At 36.8% G+C, this 18,825-nt stretch overlaps 1 protein-coding gene across 4 annotated transcripts in view; it reads right to left on the bottom strand.

Annotated features, from left to right (window-relative positions):
• The window catches only part of CNKSR2 (connector enhancer of kinase suppressor of Ras 2), a 292,411-nt gene that overhangs the window by 206,144 nt on the left and 67,442 nt on the right, over positions 1-18,825 (bottom strand). For all 4 annotated transcript variants that reach the window (XM_040633558.1, XM_040633552.1, XM_040633548.1 and 1 more), the window contains exon 2: positions 7,577-7,740. In XM_040633558.1, coding sequence (XP_040489492.1) covers positions 7,577-7,740 — 164 coding nt within the window. The remainder of the gene's footprint in view (positions 1-7,576; positions 7,741-18,825) is intronic.

Genomic DNA, 18,825 nt, shown 5'->3' on the forward strand with positions numbered 1-18,825 from the left:
CAAAGATTAACTGACCATACAGTTGTGGGTTTACTTCTGGGTTTTCTATTCTGTTCCATTGATCTACGTGTCTGTTTATGTGCCAGTACCGTACTATCTTGATGACTATAGCTTTGTAATATAACTTGAAGTCTGGAATTGTGATGCCTCTAGCTTTGCTTTTCTTTTTCAGGACTGCTCTGGCTATTCAGGGTCTTTTGTGGCTCCATACACATTTTAGGATCGTTTGTTCTAGTTCTGTGAAAAATGCTGTTGGTATTTTGATAGATTGCATTAAATGTGTAGATTGCTTTGAGAAGAATAGACATTTTAACAACAGGGCGTGTCTCTGCTGTGTGCTGCATGTGCTCTAATGTTGTGTTTTAGCTGTTCTATCCTTCAGGTCAGTTGTCTGCAGAGGCTCTCCTTGCCTGCTGTGGGCAGTGTTTAGTCCCCAGCCTGAATACGAAGAATTTTAACTAGGTGTGCCCTGGTCTGCTAGTCAAATGAGACCTGATACCAGCTCCACCAGAACTGAGGCCCTGCAGGACTCTCTTGTCTGGGCCTCAGTCGATGTGGGTAGGGATTTGTGCTGGTCTTCTGTGGGAGGGTCCCGCTGCGCTGGAACTGAGGCAAACTTGACTGAGAAGGGCAGTCCTTTCAGAGAGCAGGGGGGTGGGGCTTGGTGTAAGCAAGTTAGGCAGCCAGTGTCCCTGCTGAGAGGTGGGGGAGGGAAATGGCACTAGCCAGCTCCTCTGTTCCCAGGGAGAGAAATGTCTCTGTGAAAGCTGCCTCTCAGGGATGCACTCTGAGTGAATAATTTCTCCCCTGTCAGCCCCAGGCATTCTTCAAACTGCTAATTCCAGGCTGTCTTCCCCCAGGTTGTTTGCCTGTTTTCTGCCTTCTCCTCAGGAGTAGTGCAGTGCCCTCAGGGCTCCATCCCAGTCAAGCCCGCTGACCTTTAAAACTCTAGACTTTAAGCCCTGATGGCTGCAGGAACTCAAAAAATTCAGCCCCTCTTGTTTTCCAAGCCAATGGCTTTGGGGAAATGTTTTCCTTGTGTGTTCTCTTGTGTGTTCCTCTCTCTGTAGCCCTTCTCTGGGACCATAGCTCCCTCCCCTCTGCAGCTAAACCACATCTTCACATTTCCTGCCTTCTTTGATGTGGCCTCTTCTCCTCCTTTAGTTGTGGAGCTTGTTCTGTACCCTTTTTGGTCTATTTCTGAGGTATTTAGCATGACTGATTAGTTATCTAGTTGCATTTGTGGGATGAGAGAAGCCTAGGGTCCTTCCATTCTGCCACCATCTTCCTCTCCTACCTATTCCTTCAACTTTTAAAAAGTGCAGATTCATTCATTACAGAATTCCTTTGTACTGGATATGCATGGGACAAATATGCATTACTACTAATATAGAAAGAACTACATCAAGAAAACAAAAGCTTAGACATGAAATGTAGTTAGCTATTTTGTCTTATATGTTACCTATTTGCTTACATATATGTCTGCCAGGAACCAGCTGTGGCTACACTGATTCAATATAGCCAGTCTATTCTTAAATAATTGGTGCTAAATTCATACTGTTCTTCTGGTTTAATTACATGCGTGCAAAAGCACAAGAAAGAAATGAAGCATACACTTAACATTTTAGAAGATCAAGTTGGCTGTATCCTCACTACTGGCGAATTCTCAAAACACTTAACAAAATATTCAATATTGGCACCACATATTTTACAATGTCAATGCTGTTTTATTCAGAGCTCTTAATTTGATTGCATCATGTAGCAGGTGTTTAGGTTTTATAATACTTTGCTTTATAAATATAAGCGAGTCGTAAAAAGACTGTTTTAATGAATATTTTTTAGAAATGAATTATTTTTTTTTTTTTTTAAAGATTTTATTTATTTATTCGACAGAGATAGAGACAGCCAGGGAGAGAGGGAACACAAGCAGGGGGAGTGGGAGAGGAAGAAGCAGGCTCACAGTGGAGGAGCCTGATGTGGGGCTCGATCCCATAACGCCGGGATCACGCCCTGAGCCGAAGGCAGACGCTTAACCGCTGTGCCACCCAGGCGCCCCTAGAAATGAATTATTTTGAGATGAATGAACCAAGCAATTATGTTGCAAAGAAACAAATCCTAGCAACTGCAGACATCTCAATTTTCATGCAAAATACCTATTATATGAAAAGTACATGAAAAATAGAATGAAAACTGTTCTTATCCTGTCATAAATAATTCACTTATAGTTCCCAATAACAAGGTGTATTGTCAGAGCATGAATTAAGGGCTATACATTGAACTATATATTTTATTTATGCTTTACTATTTCAGTTAATATACTGTACTCTCTACTGATAGACTAACAGCAGGAAAGAGTTAACACACCTCCAAATCATGAATAGCTTACTTCTTTCTAGAATAATATGGTACAAACAATATAGTTGGTGCTTAAATATATGTCGCATGGGGCACCGGGGTGGCTCAGTCGTTAAGTGTCTGCCTTCAGCTCAGGGCATGATCCCAGGGTTATAGCATCAAGCCCCACATCAGCCTCCTCCGCTGGGAGGCCTGCTTCTTCCTCTCCCACTCCCCCTGCTTGTGTTCCCTCTCTCGCTGGCTATCTCTCTTTCTGTCAAATAAATAAATAAAATCTTAAAAAAAAGAAATGTGTTTAAAAATATATATATATATATGTCGCATGAATGAACGAGTTACTAAATAAACCTTTGATTTTCATCAACTGCCATAACATTTATTCCCCATCAGTACTAACTTTAAAATAAGGCAGATGAAAATATTCCATAGCTTGAAAGAAACAGAGGAATTTGATAATTTTTCTGCATCTTCCTTATACTAGGAACAGAAACTTCAGAGTCAGAGGCAAGAGAAAAAAATTATAGTTCTCTGGGAAAAAGCAGAGAACTTCACTCGGTAAGATAACATTAATTTAATATCTTCTATGTACTAAGCATTGGGCAGAGAGCATAAAAAATCTAAGCAAAAAATTATGATGTGATACAAAACATAAGTTGCCTTTCTTCCTATCACTTCCCACTCTGCACCAGCCAAATCAAAACTGTCATTTTCTGTGAACACTTCATATTCTTTCACAATTCTGTCTCTACACATGATATTTCTTCTGCCTAGATAACTTTTCCCCAACTTTTTGTCTGGCAAACATCTACTCATCTTGAAAGTCCTAATGCAAATCCCACCTACACTTCCTGGATCCCCACAGTAGTGTTCATCATTTCCTTCTGCACTCCCCCGGGATTTTCTTTAAATCTGTATAATCTTTTAATGACTACTGTCTTCTTTACTGGACTGTATACACCTTAACAGCACAGACCATGCCTTTTTCATCTTTGTAATTCCTGTAGTATCACTGTTTGAGTATGAACATATAATTGTTAAAAGAAGAAATAAAAACAGATGTAAGGAAAAAAGTAGAAAGCCAGTAGAGACATTCAAGTTTCAAAGAGATAATACTCAATACACCATTCCCAACAGCAGACCTCCTGGTCTAGTCAACTCAGCTTGCTGATGAAGGATCTTTCCTCCTAATTTTATAATGGTATGTAGAAGTAAATCAGAATTTATTGCTCAGAAATTCACTTGATAGTCAGTGGAAAATATCCACTGCATAAAATGGAAGATATCTGCACTTCTAACTTGCCAATGTATAGTCATTAGGAAGTGGTACAAGGGAAGTTAATATTTGGCCTTTTTGGGGAATGAGACCAATTTATTGCTGAAAAAACACAGAAAGAATTAATTTAATATGTTTTTCCCCAAGAAAACCATGCAACACTATGGTGCTTAAACACAGAACTGTGGAGGAATTAAAACTCAGCATGTGAAAAGATTTACCATAGCTCTATGGTGAGAACACTGAAATGGTCTAGACATATACCTCTCATGCCATCTTTCTAAGTAAGTTTAGGTCAGCCGAGATTGTTCATGGGCCAAACTCCAAAGCCTGGAGGTTCAGACTATTTGTAGCACTGTAATCATCAATCTTATTTCCTTCTTCAAACTGACAGCTCAAATTCCAGCACATAAGTGGTTTATCTCTGAGGAGTCCTGCTTATGAGACATAACACCATGAACTTTAAACTCTGACACACCCAACTACTTACTGTTATAAAAGATGTGGCAAATAGGGGCACCTGGGTGGCTCAGTTGGTTAAGCATTCAACTCTTGATTTCAGCTCAGGTATGATCTCAGGGTCATGAGATTGAGCCCCACGTCGGGATCCGTGCTGGGCATGAAGCCTGCCTAAGATTCTCTCTCTCCCTCTCCTTCTGCCCCTCCCCGCTCTCTCGCTCTCTTAAAAAAAAAAAAAAAAGATGAGGCAAATAGAAGACTGCTAGATCATGTGCCCATCTCCAAGCCACTTCTGTTGCACCTTCACCGCCACACTGACTCAGATTTGGAGACTAGTATGCAAAAACACTGAGGATCCTCCCTTACCTTGAGTACTATCTCTTATAACTGGCATGACTTCTATGATTTGATTCTGGTAAGGGATAGAGTGCTTCAAGTATGTGGTCTATTCTAAACTGATTTCTCTGATGTCAGGAATAGGGAAATAAGAAGATTCCCAAACTATCACATGAAAAACATGTAAGACTTATACAATACTACTTTCAAAAACTGTTTATTCAGCATCCACTATTGCCAGGCATCTGTACTACACACTAGGTATTTAATAAGCATAGTTACATTTCCCACATAGCTTACAGTCTAGCAGAAGAAACAGACATTAAACTGATAAATACACATATAAATATATAACTACAAAATGAGATGAGGTTAAAAGAATAACAGTAAGGAGCTAACCTCCACGAATGGTGAGTTCCGGAATAATCAGAGAATGTCTTTTTGAGGAAATGACAAGTTTAAGATTGAGATGTGTAAATGGGAGGTAATATTCAAACAATCTGGTTTCAGATTGTATTCTTCTTTATAAAGTGCTTTCAGACAGGTCTATTTTTTTTTTTTTAAAGTAAGCTCCACGCCCAACATGGGGCTTGAACTCATGACCCTGAGGATCAAGAGTCTCATCCTCTACCAAGTGATCCAGCCAGGTACCCCTCAGTCAGGTCATTTTTCCTTGCCTATCTTATTGGCTTTTAGAGAAATTTGATGATATTATTGATGTTCCTTAGTGAAAATAACACTCCCCATTGCTTTTGTGACAATGCTTTTGAAGCTGTCTTCACATTTCTCTGACCACTCCATAGCCTCCTCTGCAGTCTCTTCTTCCTTCCCAGCCCCAGTGCGGAGCTGAGTCCCTCCCTGGGTGATTTCTCTCTCTATGGATTCAATCCTTATATTCTGGAGACTCCCAAATCAGCTACTTCTCAAGTTCCAAATTCATATGTTCAACTGTTTGATGAGTATCTCTTTCTGGATAACTCAGAGACACCCCAAATTCAATGAATCTAAAGCTCAATTTATATTCCCACCTAAATCTATTCTTGCTACTATTGCCCATTATTGCAAAATTATCTACTCTATCTCTGCAGCTAGAAAACATGGAATCTTTCTCAACTCCTCCCCTTTATCTTAACCCTCATATTCATCAGATCTTCTCTATTAGTGTTCATCCTTAGTTCAAGCCCTACTCATAGCCTAAGTAGATTATTTAAAAGATTTCTGGGGCACCTGGGTGGCTCAGTCAGTTAAGCGTCTCCATTAGGCTCAGGACATGATCCCGGAGTCCCAGGATTGAGCCCTGCATCAGGCTCCCTACTCAGGAGGGAGTCTGCTTCTCCCTCTGACCCTCCCCTATCTCATGCTCTCTCTTTCTCTCTGTCTTGCTCTTTCTTAAATAAATAAATAAATAAATAAAATCTTTAAAAAAATAAAACATTTCCAAATTGTTCATCTGGTCTTCAGATTATACCCACTCTATTCTTTCCTTTTTAATACCATCAGTTACCTTTTTAAAACAAATATTTGATCATTCCTACATGGTTCTCCAATATCCACACTAGAAAGTACAAATCTCTTATCATGATGTTTAGGTACTTTATAGTCTGCGCCTATTCTATCTTTTAAAGCCTAATTTTCTGCCACTGTTTCCAATGTATTTTTGTCATCTAAAATAGCTAACCATTGTTCAAACCCACCAGGCATGCTCTTTATTCTGTGTGCCTGTGTGTGCATTGTTTTATCTACATGAAATGCCTTTCCTTCTTGTTCTTCCAAACACATGCTCATCCTCCTCTAGGTTCCTTAAATATCACCTCTTTTGCAATATGAACCCATCTGTCATAGTCAAAGCTAGTTATTTTCTCTTCTGTGCCCCCATAATACTTAGTTCATACTTTTATTTTAGTAATTATACTACAGTACTGTGATAATTTGTGTGTCACTCCCCCCCATAGGCTTTTCAAGAAGGCAGGAACTACATCTTACATCTGACACACAAGTTCTGAGTATATTAACTGATTCTTGAATTATATATAATTATCTAGTCATTTCTTATTAATTATCATCATCTTAATGGTTAACTACTTATTGAATACCTACTGTGTGCCAGGCACTGAATCACGCACCACACAAACACCATCTCATTTGCTTTTCACAACACCTCCAAGAGGCAATTGTTATTATCTCCATTTTATATTAAAAAACCAAATTGGAACTACTGGGTTGCTCAGTCGGTTAAGTGCCTGACTCTTGATTTCAGCTCGGGCCACAATCTCAGAGTTGTGAGATCGAGCCATGCATCAGGCTCCATGCTCAGTGGGAGCTTGCTTCTCTCCCTTTCCTTCTGCCCCCCTCTTCTCCCTCTCTCAAATAAATAAATAAAATAAATCTTAAAACAATAAAAATAATAAACAAACAAACAAACCAGGGTTATGATGAAATTACTTGCCTACAAGTGTCAGTAACTGAGCCAAATTTAAATCACAGATTANTATATTACAAGACTGATGTATTTATCTCATTGTAGCTCTAGCCCCCTAACAAATATCTGTAAGATATTTAAAACCAATCAGGTGTCATATTACCTAACGTGGAAAAAAAATCTATGTTCCTTTAGGAATATTTAATGTATTATCAGAATCTTGCAAGATTATTTTGACACTGATTTCTCTTGTATGTTGACAAAAGTAACCATATAATGTATAATATTCAATTTTTATTGGTTGTGTACATTTAGAACATTCAAATAATTTGATTATTTTAAGGATGATTTTTCTAAAATAGGATTTCTTAATATTTATGTTACTAAATTAAAACTTTTGGAAGAGAATGGACTTTATAAGTGATTGTATACAATTGTATACCCCAAATGATGCTGTGAAAACACTAACACAAGTTTCTGAAGTAACTAAATGTAATGTCACCAGTTGAGTTATAAGCCTCTTTAATTTTTAATTTGGAACTATATAATATATCAAATTTAACAAAGGAGGAAAATACCACTTCCAGTCAGTTGAGAAGTAGGGGAGTTTTTCCTACTTGCATTTAAATTATTTTTAAATAGAGAAGAAAAAGAAGGAAGGAAACTAAAAAAAGAAAAAAAAATTTTAAATGGAAATAATACAAGTTTCCCTTCCCAACAGTTAATGCCCTTACCAGTGCACACAGAAGGTCAACTGCTTCCAAGATCAATTCCTGATGGCCAATGCGGCTGACCCCCAGATCTTCTAGCTCCTGATGCGTAATGCGCAGCAGCTGGTCTCCACTGATCTTCTCCCTCTCGAAGTTCTTAATATACTGCTGCAAACAGTCATCAAGACCTGCAGAAGAAAAATATGGAAGACCAGAATGAAAAAACAATTGAACAAAACAAACAGAAAAATAAAATAAGCATTAACGCCTACCAAGTCACAAGTTAGTCTGTTTCAACTCCGACTAGTTCAATCATTCACTTTTTTTCTACCCATATATGGACTGCAGGAGGAAAAAAACCACTTCATGATATCTCTAGTTGTTAGGTTCCTATATGAATTTTCCTCAGCAATTATTAGAAATCTTTACCTCATTTCTCAAGCAGTTTTCTTTGCTGCTTATTTCATAAAGTGTGCTAACAAGCAGGTTCTCCCCACTTCTAAACTTACCTACACTTCACTCCTCCTTTCTTCTTTAACCCCACTGCAGAGGGAGAGTTATCCTTCCTTCCTGTACAAGACTAATCAATCTTCCTGTGCTCTGGAATCCCACCTTCTGCCACCTTAACACTACTTCGACAATTAAAAAAATTAAACGCTTTCTTTATTTCAACCATTTCCTAGCCACCGACTCCTGTATTCAAACCTCTACCAGCTTAAAAAACAAAATAAACAAAACAAAAACCTTTCCTTGATTTCTTTGATCCTGTATTCCCCCTCTAGTTTGTTATTCCCTTCAGAGCCAAGCCCCTTACCCCAATGTAAATGTACTCCCTATGCAACGGTACTCCCTAATCCACTAACATTATGTAGATTTCACCCAAATTCAAAAGTGGAATCCAGAGTGGATACATTTTTCAAGATTACTCAATGCACTTCATAAGTGAATAGCCAGGCTATAGATTGGGTCAGCTTCAACTGCCTATGAAATAACCTGATACAAATGGTGAACTGGACTAACAAGATTACTTCTCTCTGGATTTTTAAGTAAGGAGCACCAAGAAAATGAGGCAATTAGCAAAAACTAAAAGGTCTTAATCTTAAATCGGGCCATAAGATCTCTCATCTAGACTAAAGCGTTTTATGGGTTTCCTGCTGCAAGTCACTATCCCCTCCAATTCATCTCTCCCAACATAAAAATTCTGATGTCATTCTTTATCTTAAAGCTTTTCAGTTTCCTCATATTTATGACAGAATAAAATCTGAACTCCTTTATATAGTGTTCAAGGCCCTTCCTGATCTAGACCTTGCCTCCTATACAGACTCATTCCAGACACACTCCACACTTCCCAATCTCCCACTCTACACTATAGACCTCCATTACAATTCCCACATTGTATTATATTTTGTTCCCATCTCTTTATGCCCAATAAATAGCTTGGAAATTCCTTGAAGTTGGGGACCGTGTCTTCTGAATGAAAACCCAGGGCTCAGCACAGTGACCAACACAGAGTAGGGCTCAGTAAGTGCAAAATGAACAAATCAGACATGTAATTCTATATCACCTGGTCAGAGAAAATCAGGAACATTTTAAATAAGAGCTAAATCTAAAAATAAGAGTGGAGGGAAAGAACATTTGGTACATATCATTTTGAGGCACTCATATCTTAATACGTTGCAGAATAATAGGAGACAATGCTATTGAGTTATTTTTCTCATGATTCTTCTATGTAAAGGAATGATAAAGGATCTTTGAGAGCACCAATGCCACCAGCATCATTAGTAAGGTTACAGAACAAGTTACATAATATGTGGCGGAGGAGAAATAAGGGAGAGATCTTATTAATTGCTGCCTAATTTAACTATCAAGGTGTCTTACCCCATAATAGAGGAAGTATCTTGGCTCCTGTATTTAAAATGTAAAATATATGGCAAATATACAGCTAGGATATTATAATAAAATTATAATAATGTCACTGTGTCAGTACGTATATTTATGAATTATAAGGTGCTTTTACATACATTTTTTCTTACCTGAATTATAAATAATAAATGACCTTATAATATTTTAGAGTTGTTGTTTTTGACTGAAAGGTCAAAATCAACATCTCAAATGTATATATAGAGAAAATATGATCCAAATAAGCCATCTACAAAAATCACAAAAGTGAATACATTATAATATTGGCTAAGGGCCCAACTTCATGATTCTAGGATCTACACGGCATACACGTAACAATTAAAACTGCCTCACTCACTCATACACTATTTTATTTAAAGTAGAGCTGTCCTATTTTCAAGAATGAGAAATTCTTTAGTGATTATGACTAGACTTCAACACAGTAACATTTATTCAATACATAAAATGGAAACAAATATACACTAGATTTTAAAAGTGTTATTACCTACTTCTTTTTTTTTAGAGCTCTAATGTGGCATATATTATCTCTTTACTTTCCACCAAATTTTACCCTAAGTTGGTCTATGTTCTAAATTATTATAAGTCAAGTTTATAACCTCCNCTTACAAATTGCTATTATTAAGAAACCATACAGAAAATAAATTTTGATCCATACTCTAAAAACCACACAAATGTATCATGAAGAAAATTGTGCACTTTTGTCAAAAGAAAACATTAAACAAACTATATGCATTATTTTGTCTAAAACCATGCCTTAAAACAATTAAAAAGAAGTCTTGAAATCATTACTATGACATGTGTCTCTGACTTTTTCAGTGAATTATACTGCTTTCCACCATCTGCAAGGAAGAGGAATGAACATAATCATGGATCTAGAAAGATGTTCCAAAAATAATGAAACATTCACAAAATGATGACATTTGAGAGACGTCCTAAGGATGCACAGATTTCCAGTAAATCAACAGTATTACAAAAGATGGAGTAAAATAAATTAAGCCACTATAAGTGGAAGTAGTTATGAAACGTGCAAATTATTATATTTAATGTTCAAAATCTCTTTTTAAAAAAAGATTTTATTTATTTATTTGAGAGAGAGAGAGACCATGTGTGAGCGGGGAGAGGTACAGGCTGAGGGAGAAAGAATCTGAAACTCAGTGCAGAGTGCGGAGCCTGGCTTAGGGCTGGATCCCAGGACTGGGAGAACATGACCTGAGCTGAAACCAAGAGTGGGATGCTTAACCAACTGAGCCACCCAGGTGCCCTAATGTTCAAAATCTTAAAAACCCACTTAAAATGGTATTAAGAAGATGACTCTATCCCTACTCCAGGAAATTTTACTTTATACACCATTTTATACATAATACATGTGCTCTTATCTATAAACAGAACACTATGATATTTAAAGCAAAAAATAAAAATTTAAATTCATTTGTTAGAGTTCTATTGTCACTATTTACTATGAGAACAAAGATCAACAAATGACGATTTGTGAGGACCTCTGTCCCTTCTGCAAAAAAAGGGCAGGAAATTAAAATGAACACATATTAATCCGATATTCTTTTGCTGGACTCAAGTACATGAATGATAATTCGAGGCAGAAGGTCTTAATTTTAATGTAGTTTTCAGTCCCCTTATTTCACTGACACTGCTTTTTTCCAAGATCACCAATGACCAAAATCACACCAGACTCAACTGTCTCATTTACAATCTCATTCTCCCTAAGCAAGTTATTTCTCTATTTCTACCACCATTTTTCTAGTCTCAGAACCATCTTAGATGATTCCCCAATTTAATCTCTTATCCTGTCAGTTAGTGAGGAACATAATTTCTTCATTCAAAATAGCTCTTTCTTTTTCTATGTCCTTTCATTTCTGATCTCATTGTCACTAGCTTACTCATGCTGTACAGCCTGCCCTGATGCCCATCTGCTCCCCCCTGGCATCAGTCTGTCCAGTCTATCACTGTCGGATCTCTAAAAACACTCTTTGATCAAGCCATTTCCCAATTCAAAAATGTCAAGGAGTCTTCCTGCCAAGACGTTAAAATTCAAAAATCTTTTTTTTTTAATTTTTAAGGCTTTTTTGGGGGAAGAGGTCTTGTATGTTATTGTCAGTTGGCATTCGTGTATTAACTGCAACAACACTATAGACAATAAAAGCATTTTCTATGTTACAAACAGCCAGAAAGCTCCTATAAAAATGCTTTTCTTCTATGCACAGGATAATATATAACGATAAATGATCTAGCAAAGATAATTCCTATTTAAGATCCTGTGATACTTCCTAAGCCATCTGAAAAGGATGAAGTCACATTCAATAGCATTTTGGCACTAAATGACTTTACTGTATTCTAATTATTGGCTAACCTGTGTAATTATACAAACTATTTAACAGATACCCAGAATATTTAATAAAACAAATTCCTCAAGTATTCTAGAAAAATGAGATTTTACTCTAGAACCTATGTAGTTAAAAATTTGTTTAACAATTTCTTTTTTTTAAGATTTTATTTATTTGACAGAGAGAGAGAGAGACAGCCAGCGAGGGAGGGAACACAAGCAGGGGAGTGGGAGAGGAAGAAGCAGGCTCCCAGCAGAGCAGGGAGCCCGATGCAGGGCTCGATCCCAGGACCCTGGGATCATGACCCGAGCCGAAGGCAGACACTTAACAACTGAGCCACCCAGGTGCCCCTGTTTAACAATTTCCATATAGCTCTTGGATGATATAGCCTTATAAATTCTTGCTTTAATTCAGAGATGAGCTGCCCATCACTCTTACCTAGTAAGTAAAAGTGTATTTAACTCTTTGCTGTGCTTTTGATTATATTCTAGTTTATATTTTGTTCAACCAAAAAAATAATAAGGAAAAGTTTTCTTCAAAAACATCTATGCCACTACACAATTCTGAATTCCAACAACAACAAAAAAGGCAGTGTCTGTTTTAACGACTGAGAAACAACATGAACAAGAATGACCAACTGTGGGGTATCCATACCATGAAATACTACTCAGCAATAAAAAGGGATCTATTGATATACACACAATGTGGATGGATCTCAAAGGTATTATGCTAAGTGAAAATGGCAACTCTGAAAGAAGTTATTGAATGATTCCATTTATACTACATACTGAAAAAAGGCAAAACTATAGCAACAGAAAACAGATTAGTAGTTGCCAGGGATTGGGAATGTGAAGAGGCTAAGCAGCAGGAGGGAGTTTTTCTGGGGTTGATAAAACTGTTTTGTATCATGACTGTGGTGTGCTGGTGATATAATTCTATACACGTGTTAAAACGGTTACAACTCTAACACCGAAAAACTCCATTTTATTCTGTTAATTTAAAAAAAATTTTTTAGTTACAAATGAATTACAGGCAACAAACATTTGGAAAATACTATTAAACTCAAAATTTCATTGAAAAATTTTCCTTCTAATGTTTTCTCATGGTGTTTGATATAAAAGACCCAGACCAGAGAACAGTGTTTCCAGCATTCCATTCAGCAACTATTTGTTAAGCGCCTACTAAGTTTGGAGCAGTGTACACTAATGCATTCAACTACCTATGAAAAGACTCCTTTGCTCTGCTGATTGACAGAGCTGAAAGGCTATAAACAGAATTCTCCCTAAGAAGCTGTATAGGATACAATGTGTGTAGACTGATGCATTAGAAAACCAATCACTGCCTGTGGTCTTTGGAAGACTTCTAAGAAGCCCAAGCCTCACTACATTGATCGTCATCCTTTCTCCTCTTCTCAGACCTACTTTTTTTCTCTAACAATTTAATGTTGTCTTTAAGAGACTAAAAAAAATCTTGACTGGGTAACAATATGCAACTGTTCCATTTCACAAAATCATTCAGCTTTCTTACAATCTGTTTCTAGTTCTTCATTTTAAACGAGAGTAGATTTTAAATGCTAGGCAACTTCAAAATGAATTTCCAAGAAATATCTGGTTTAAAACTCCCCTCTGTACAAAATGACCAAAAGAAAGCAAAAGTAAAGAAGAAAACTTAATCAGCACTAAAACCTGGAGACAGTGCCAACCACCTAACAGATTCAAGATTTAATGTTAAAAAAATAAAAAGAGAAAAAAATCTAGGTTTTGTATCAAACCAGAGCCAGAAACCGTAAAGAAAAAGACAGATATATTTGATTACATAAAAATTAAGTTTTTGTTATGACATATCAAATCAGAATATTCACCAAAAAGTCCTTGAAACATATCCAGTGATACACTATATCAAGGTCAACTAATGAGGACCAAGTAACCCACGGACATACTATCAAGTCCTTAAAACTGCTCAGTTTTAAAATAGTGATACATGGTAATCTGACATAGCAACCTTAAAATGCACATCACACAAAACAATGTTTGAATGGTTTTATAATTTTTAATTTTTAAAGTTTTGTATCCAGAATGTGGTAAAGCAGCTGGACAAGCATTTTTTCTCAAAGTGATTTTTAGGACAGCTGACAAGATTTTTTTTTTTTTTTAAGATTTTCTTTATTTATTTGAGAGAGAGACAGAAAGAGAGAGAGAGCACAGTTTGGGGGGGCAGGTGGCAGAGGCAGAGGGAGAAGCAAACTCCCAGCTGAGCAGGGAGCCTGACAAGGGGCTGGATCCCAGGCCCCTGAGATCATGACCTGAGCAGAACAAAGGCAGACACTTAACCAAATGAGCCACCCAGGTGCCCCGCTTACAATCTTTTAAATTCTTTTAAAGTAAACATGAAATAAACTCTAAATATTATGCAATTATTCTGCACTTTCATCTTTTAATTTCTAAAAACAAAGTCTAAAATGATTTTAATGACATGTTCAGTAAACAAAGACTGGTTTTATCATGAAGCTTAAAGCTATTATATACTTAAGAATCCATATACAACATTTTTCAAAGATAACATTATCTCCCTCAAATTAACAGTCCATTTCACATAGTTTTAAGTAACACCGAAACTATTTATTTCTTTGCAAGTCTTCACAGTCTTTGCTAAGAATATTTTATTAACAGAAAAATGACTTTAGTAAGAATCGCAGGTAGACCAAGCATAAGGAATTAGTTGCAAACCTAGAGATTAGTGATGTCTTTTATTTTACAACTTAATAGATAATCTTTTTTTTTTCTTTTGGTATGTGTAAGGAAGCTTAAGGCCATCTAAGCCTTACATCTTTCATTCCAGCATTCAAGAACCTCCAAATTCAGGCCCCAAACTACTTTTCTGACATTCTCTCTTACACGTTCATATATTGTATGCTGTATCCAAATTGAACAACTCAACTATTTCCTTAATGTAATTATTCCTATTACCCAGAATAATATTTACATATTCTACATATTTAGTTATTGAAATCCTGTCAGGTCTTGATCATTAAATCAGATGGATTTCTCTTCTCTTTGTATAATCAGTCAGTCCTTCATTTAATCGATATTTACAGAGGTGATTACTATGTGCTAAGCACTGGGAATCAAATGCTGAGCAAAGACTGACATGGCCATTGACTTTATGGAGTTTATATAATACTGAAGATGACCATTAATCATTTAATTGACAAAACAGATGTATAAATACAGGCCACAGTAACTGTTATGAAGGAAAAAATGACGTGCTGTGAGAAACTATGCTGAGATGACAAGTCAGGAATGGAAGACTTACTTGAGGAATCGATGATTACATTATGATTCGTAAGCTTAAAGATTGTTAAGTAGGCAAAGAGGAGGAGTGAACAATGCAGGCAAAAGAAACAACATATGCAAAGACCCTGTGCTACAAAAAGGAACACCGTACATTGGAAAAACTGAAAGAATTTTGTGTGACTGAAATACAGAGATAAAAGAATGGAACAGGATAGGGTTAGAGTGACAGGCCAGGGGCAAGATGATGCAGTGTGACCCAAGAGCAATGAGAAGGTATCAAAGGATTTGAAAGAGACAGCATTAAAAGTGTTCTGTGTTTTGTGAACACTACTCCAGCTGTAGTATAGTAAATGAATTGGAGGCTGCCAAGAGAGGCAGGCAGGTTGGGTGACATTTGAAATAATGTATTTATCAAATGCTAGTAATCTGCCCAAGAATGATGGCAGGAAAGGAAGAGAAGACTGGAAAGAAGACAAAACATGCAGGAGTTGATGCTGGATTCGATGTGATGGAGGGCTGGCCACGGAAAGGAAGATGATGCCTATATTTCTGGATTACAGAAATGGATTAATGGTGGCATTATTCAGAGACAATGAAAACACCGCAGAAGTAGTTTAGGGTAGCTGGCTCTCTTCTGGACATACTGAGATTACAGTTCCTTTGAGGTAGCAATGTTGAGTAGTCAGTCAAAAATAATGGTCTGCTCTGGAGAAATATATTTGAAAGTCCCTGGTATCTAGGTAGAAAATTGAAGCCATGAGTGTTACTGAGACAAAATAGGGGAAATGAGTAGAGCAAAAAGAGGATTTAGAACTGAACTTTAAGAAACCCCAAAATGGAAAGGCTTGTTACAGGCAAACCTACAAAGAAAACTAAGTGCAGCTAGAGAGCAACGAAAAAAAAAAAATGAAGAAAGGGTGGTGTCATGGAAGCCAATGGAAGAAAATGTTTCAAGACTGGCAGTAAAGGACTGTGGTAAAAAAAAACAAACCAAAAACCAAAAAACAAAACAAAGCAAAACAAAAACAAAAAACAAAAAAAACTCCAATCTATGGGTCAGATTACTACAGTTCAAAGCCCACTCTGAATTTGATAATTAGGAGTTATCTGTGACTTTAACCAGAGAGTATTATAATGATAGAAATAGAAGTCAGACAGGACATAGAGTTGATGGGTGAGAAAGTGGAGGGCTTGCATGTGGAATATTTTTTTGGGGAGATTATGTGGTATTGGTGAAGACTGGAGAGTGGATAGGGAGGTGTCATGTCAGGTCAAAGGGACTCTTGTTATATCAATTTTAGACATGAAGGAACAAAATCTTTGTGAAATTAAGTAGCTTCCTAAATCTACACGGTAAGTAACTGACTGGCAGAGCAAGGATTAAAACCTAGGCCCAGAGGATTCTGAAGTTCAATTTATTTTGACTACATCAGACTATCTCAAGACTGAAAAAATATATCTTAACAATAAAGCAGATTTATACATTAGCAAAAAAGTAAATGGAGCTTGACTGAAGCGTACAGTTACTAAAATGAAGAAGGGATAACATAGGACAGTGGCTAATAAAATCATACTCTTCCAAACCTACATAAAAGAAATTATTTAAAACTACCAAGGACTGGGGGGCCTGGGTGGCTCAGTCAGTCAAGCGTCCGACTCTTGATTTCGGCTCAGGTCATGATGAGATCAAGCCCCACATTGGGCTCATGCTGGGCGTGTCACCTGCTTGAGATTCTCTGTCCCTCTCCCTCTGCCCCTCCTCCACTCTAAAAAAAACTACCAAGGACCGAATTCCACACTAATGTACCCGGATGAATTGAACACAGTGTACAGTACCCAGTTGACATCTGATCTGAGGCTGCATTAAACCGAATGAAAGGAGCAACACTGCATACGGTTTTTAGATGTCACTGAACCCTTCAGTTGCCCTTTTCCAACAAGCAAGCGGTTGCTCTATAACAAATAGTATATGATTTCTTTTCATGAGGATTCCTAATCAAACCAAATAAAATAGAGAAAAGAAGGACAATTTTCTTCTGGGTCTTTTCTTATTTACTGTGTCCTGATTTTTTTAGAAAAATGCTAAGCTGGCAACAATCTTCCATTATTTCCAAATGGAAGAATTGATGCTGATCAACAATAATACCTTTCATTTATTTTTTGTGCTCACCATGTGCCAAGCACTGTTTCAAGCACTTCACAAATATTTTCTCATTTAATCCTTAGAACAATCTTATGAATTACATATTGTTATCTTGATTTTACAGATAAAAAATAGAGATTTGGAGATCATACCCAGGATCCCACAGCTTAATAAACAGAAAGGCAAAGTCTAAACTCAAGTTCATCTGACTCCAAATCCCTGCCCTTAAAGCCTAAACTAAATTAGAGTAAGTTGGTGAAGGGTGGAAAGGGTTGTTTTCAATCCTCAAAAGGACTGTTCCCAAACTGATCATCTGTACCATACCAAAAGATGCTATGCCAAAAATATTTTTTCATTTTCCATTTAAAACTTTAAATACATTGTTTTAAAGAACATGTGTTTAGGGGCACCTGGGTGGCTCAGTCGTTAAGCATCTGCCTTCAACTCAGGTCATGATCCCAGGGTCCTGGGATCGAGCCCCACATCGCATCGGGCTCCCAGCTCAGCAGGAAGCCTGCTTCTCCCTCTCCCACTCCCCCTGCTTGTGTTCCCTCTCTCGCTGCCTCTCTGTCAAATAAATAAATAAAATCTTAAAAAAAATAAAAAAGAACATGTATTTAAATTACATTTTGTATCAAAATGGATTTAAATTTGTTGTTTGTATACCCACCCATGCACAATTCAGAAAGGTAACACAAATTAAAAGTAGGTGAGAAAACTATAAAGGAAAATACCATTAGTCATAAAATTGGAGCCAGAAATAATGGTAATATAAGAAATTCATACCAATGAAGAACATGACACTTGCTAAAGTGTGGGAAGAGCTAGAACATTGGCTGTGAATTACCTAGAAGCTGATAAAGATGAAAACAGCATTAGGTACATAGTTAAAAACATTCATTAGATAAAAGCAAGCCAGTTTTTCAGAGAAACTCATCTATTCCTGATCCTAAAACCAGAAAAAAAGATTTCTTAAGGGAAAAAAATCCTTGTGTGATATAATGAACACTGCCTTCAATAAACAGTTTCAATAAATACAACCACAAGTTCCCATTGGAGTACTTCTTACAGCAATGCTGAAATATATTTTTCCCAAAAATCATATTATATTGTATACCAAATAACAACTTATCATAAAAAATATTTGTATTTACTGGCTTTAAAGAGGTTACAATTTGTCAACAGAGGTTATAATTCTATGGAGAAAATAGCTAGCAGGATTTCTCTTACATAATGGTAAGAAATAAATAGGTGAGTTGTATTTGAATTATCTTGGAAAACTGATAGTTTGTCAAAAGGTGCCTAAAATGTTTTGGAAATGCATACTATATGTTTATTCAATATAATGACAATTTAAAATGAAAGACTCCTGGGGTACCGGCTGGTTCGGTTGGCGGAGCATGTGACTCCTGATCTCAGGGTCATGAATTCAAGCCCCACGTTGGGCATGGAGCCTACCTATAAAAATATAAAATAAAATGAAAGACACATATTGCCATACTTCATATCTTTTTTTAAAAAAGATTTTATTTATTTATTTGACAGAGAGAGACAGCCAGCAAGAGAGGGAACACAAGC

The sequence above is a fragment of the Ursus maritimus genome (assembly GCF_017311325.1).
Source record: "Ursus maritimus isolate PB19 chromosome X unlocalized genomic scaffold, ASM1731132v1 scaffold_X1, whole genome shotgun sequence".
Lineage (NCBI taxonomy): Eukaryota > Metazoa > Chordata > Mammalia > Carnivora > Ursidae > Ursus > Ursus maritimus.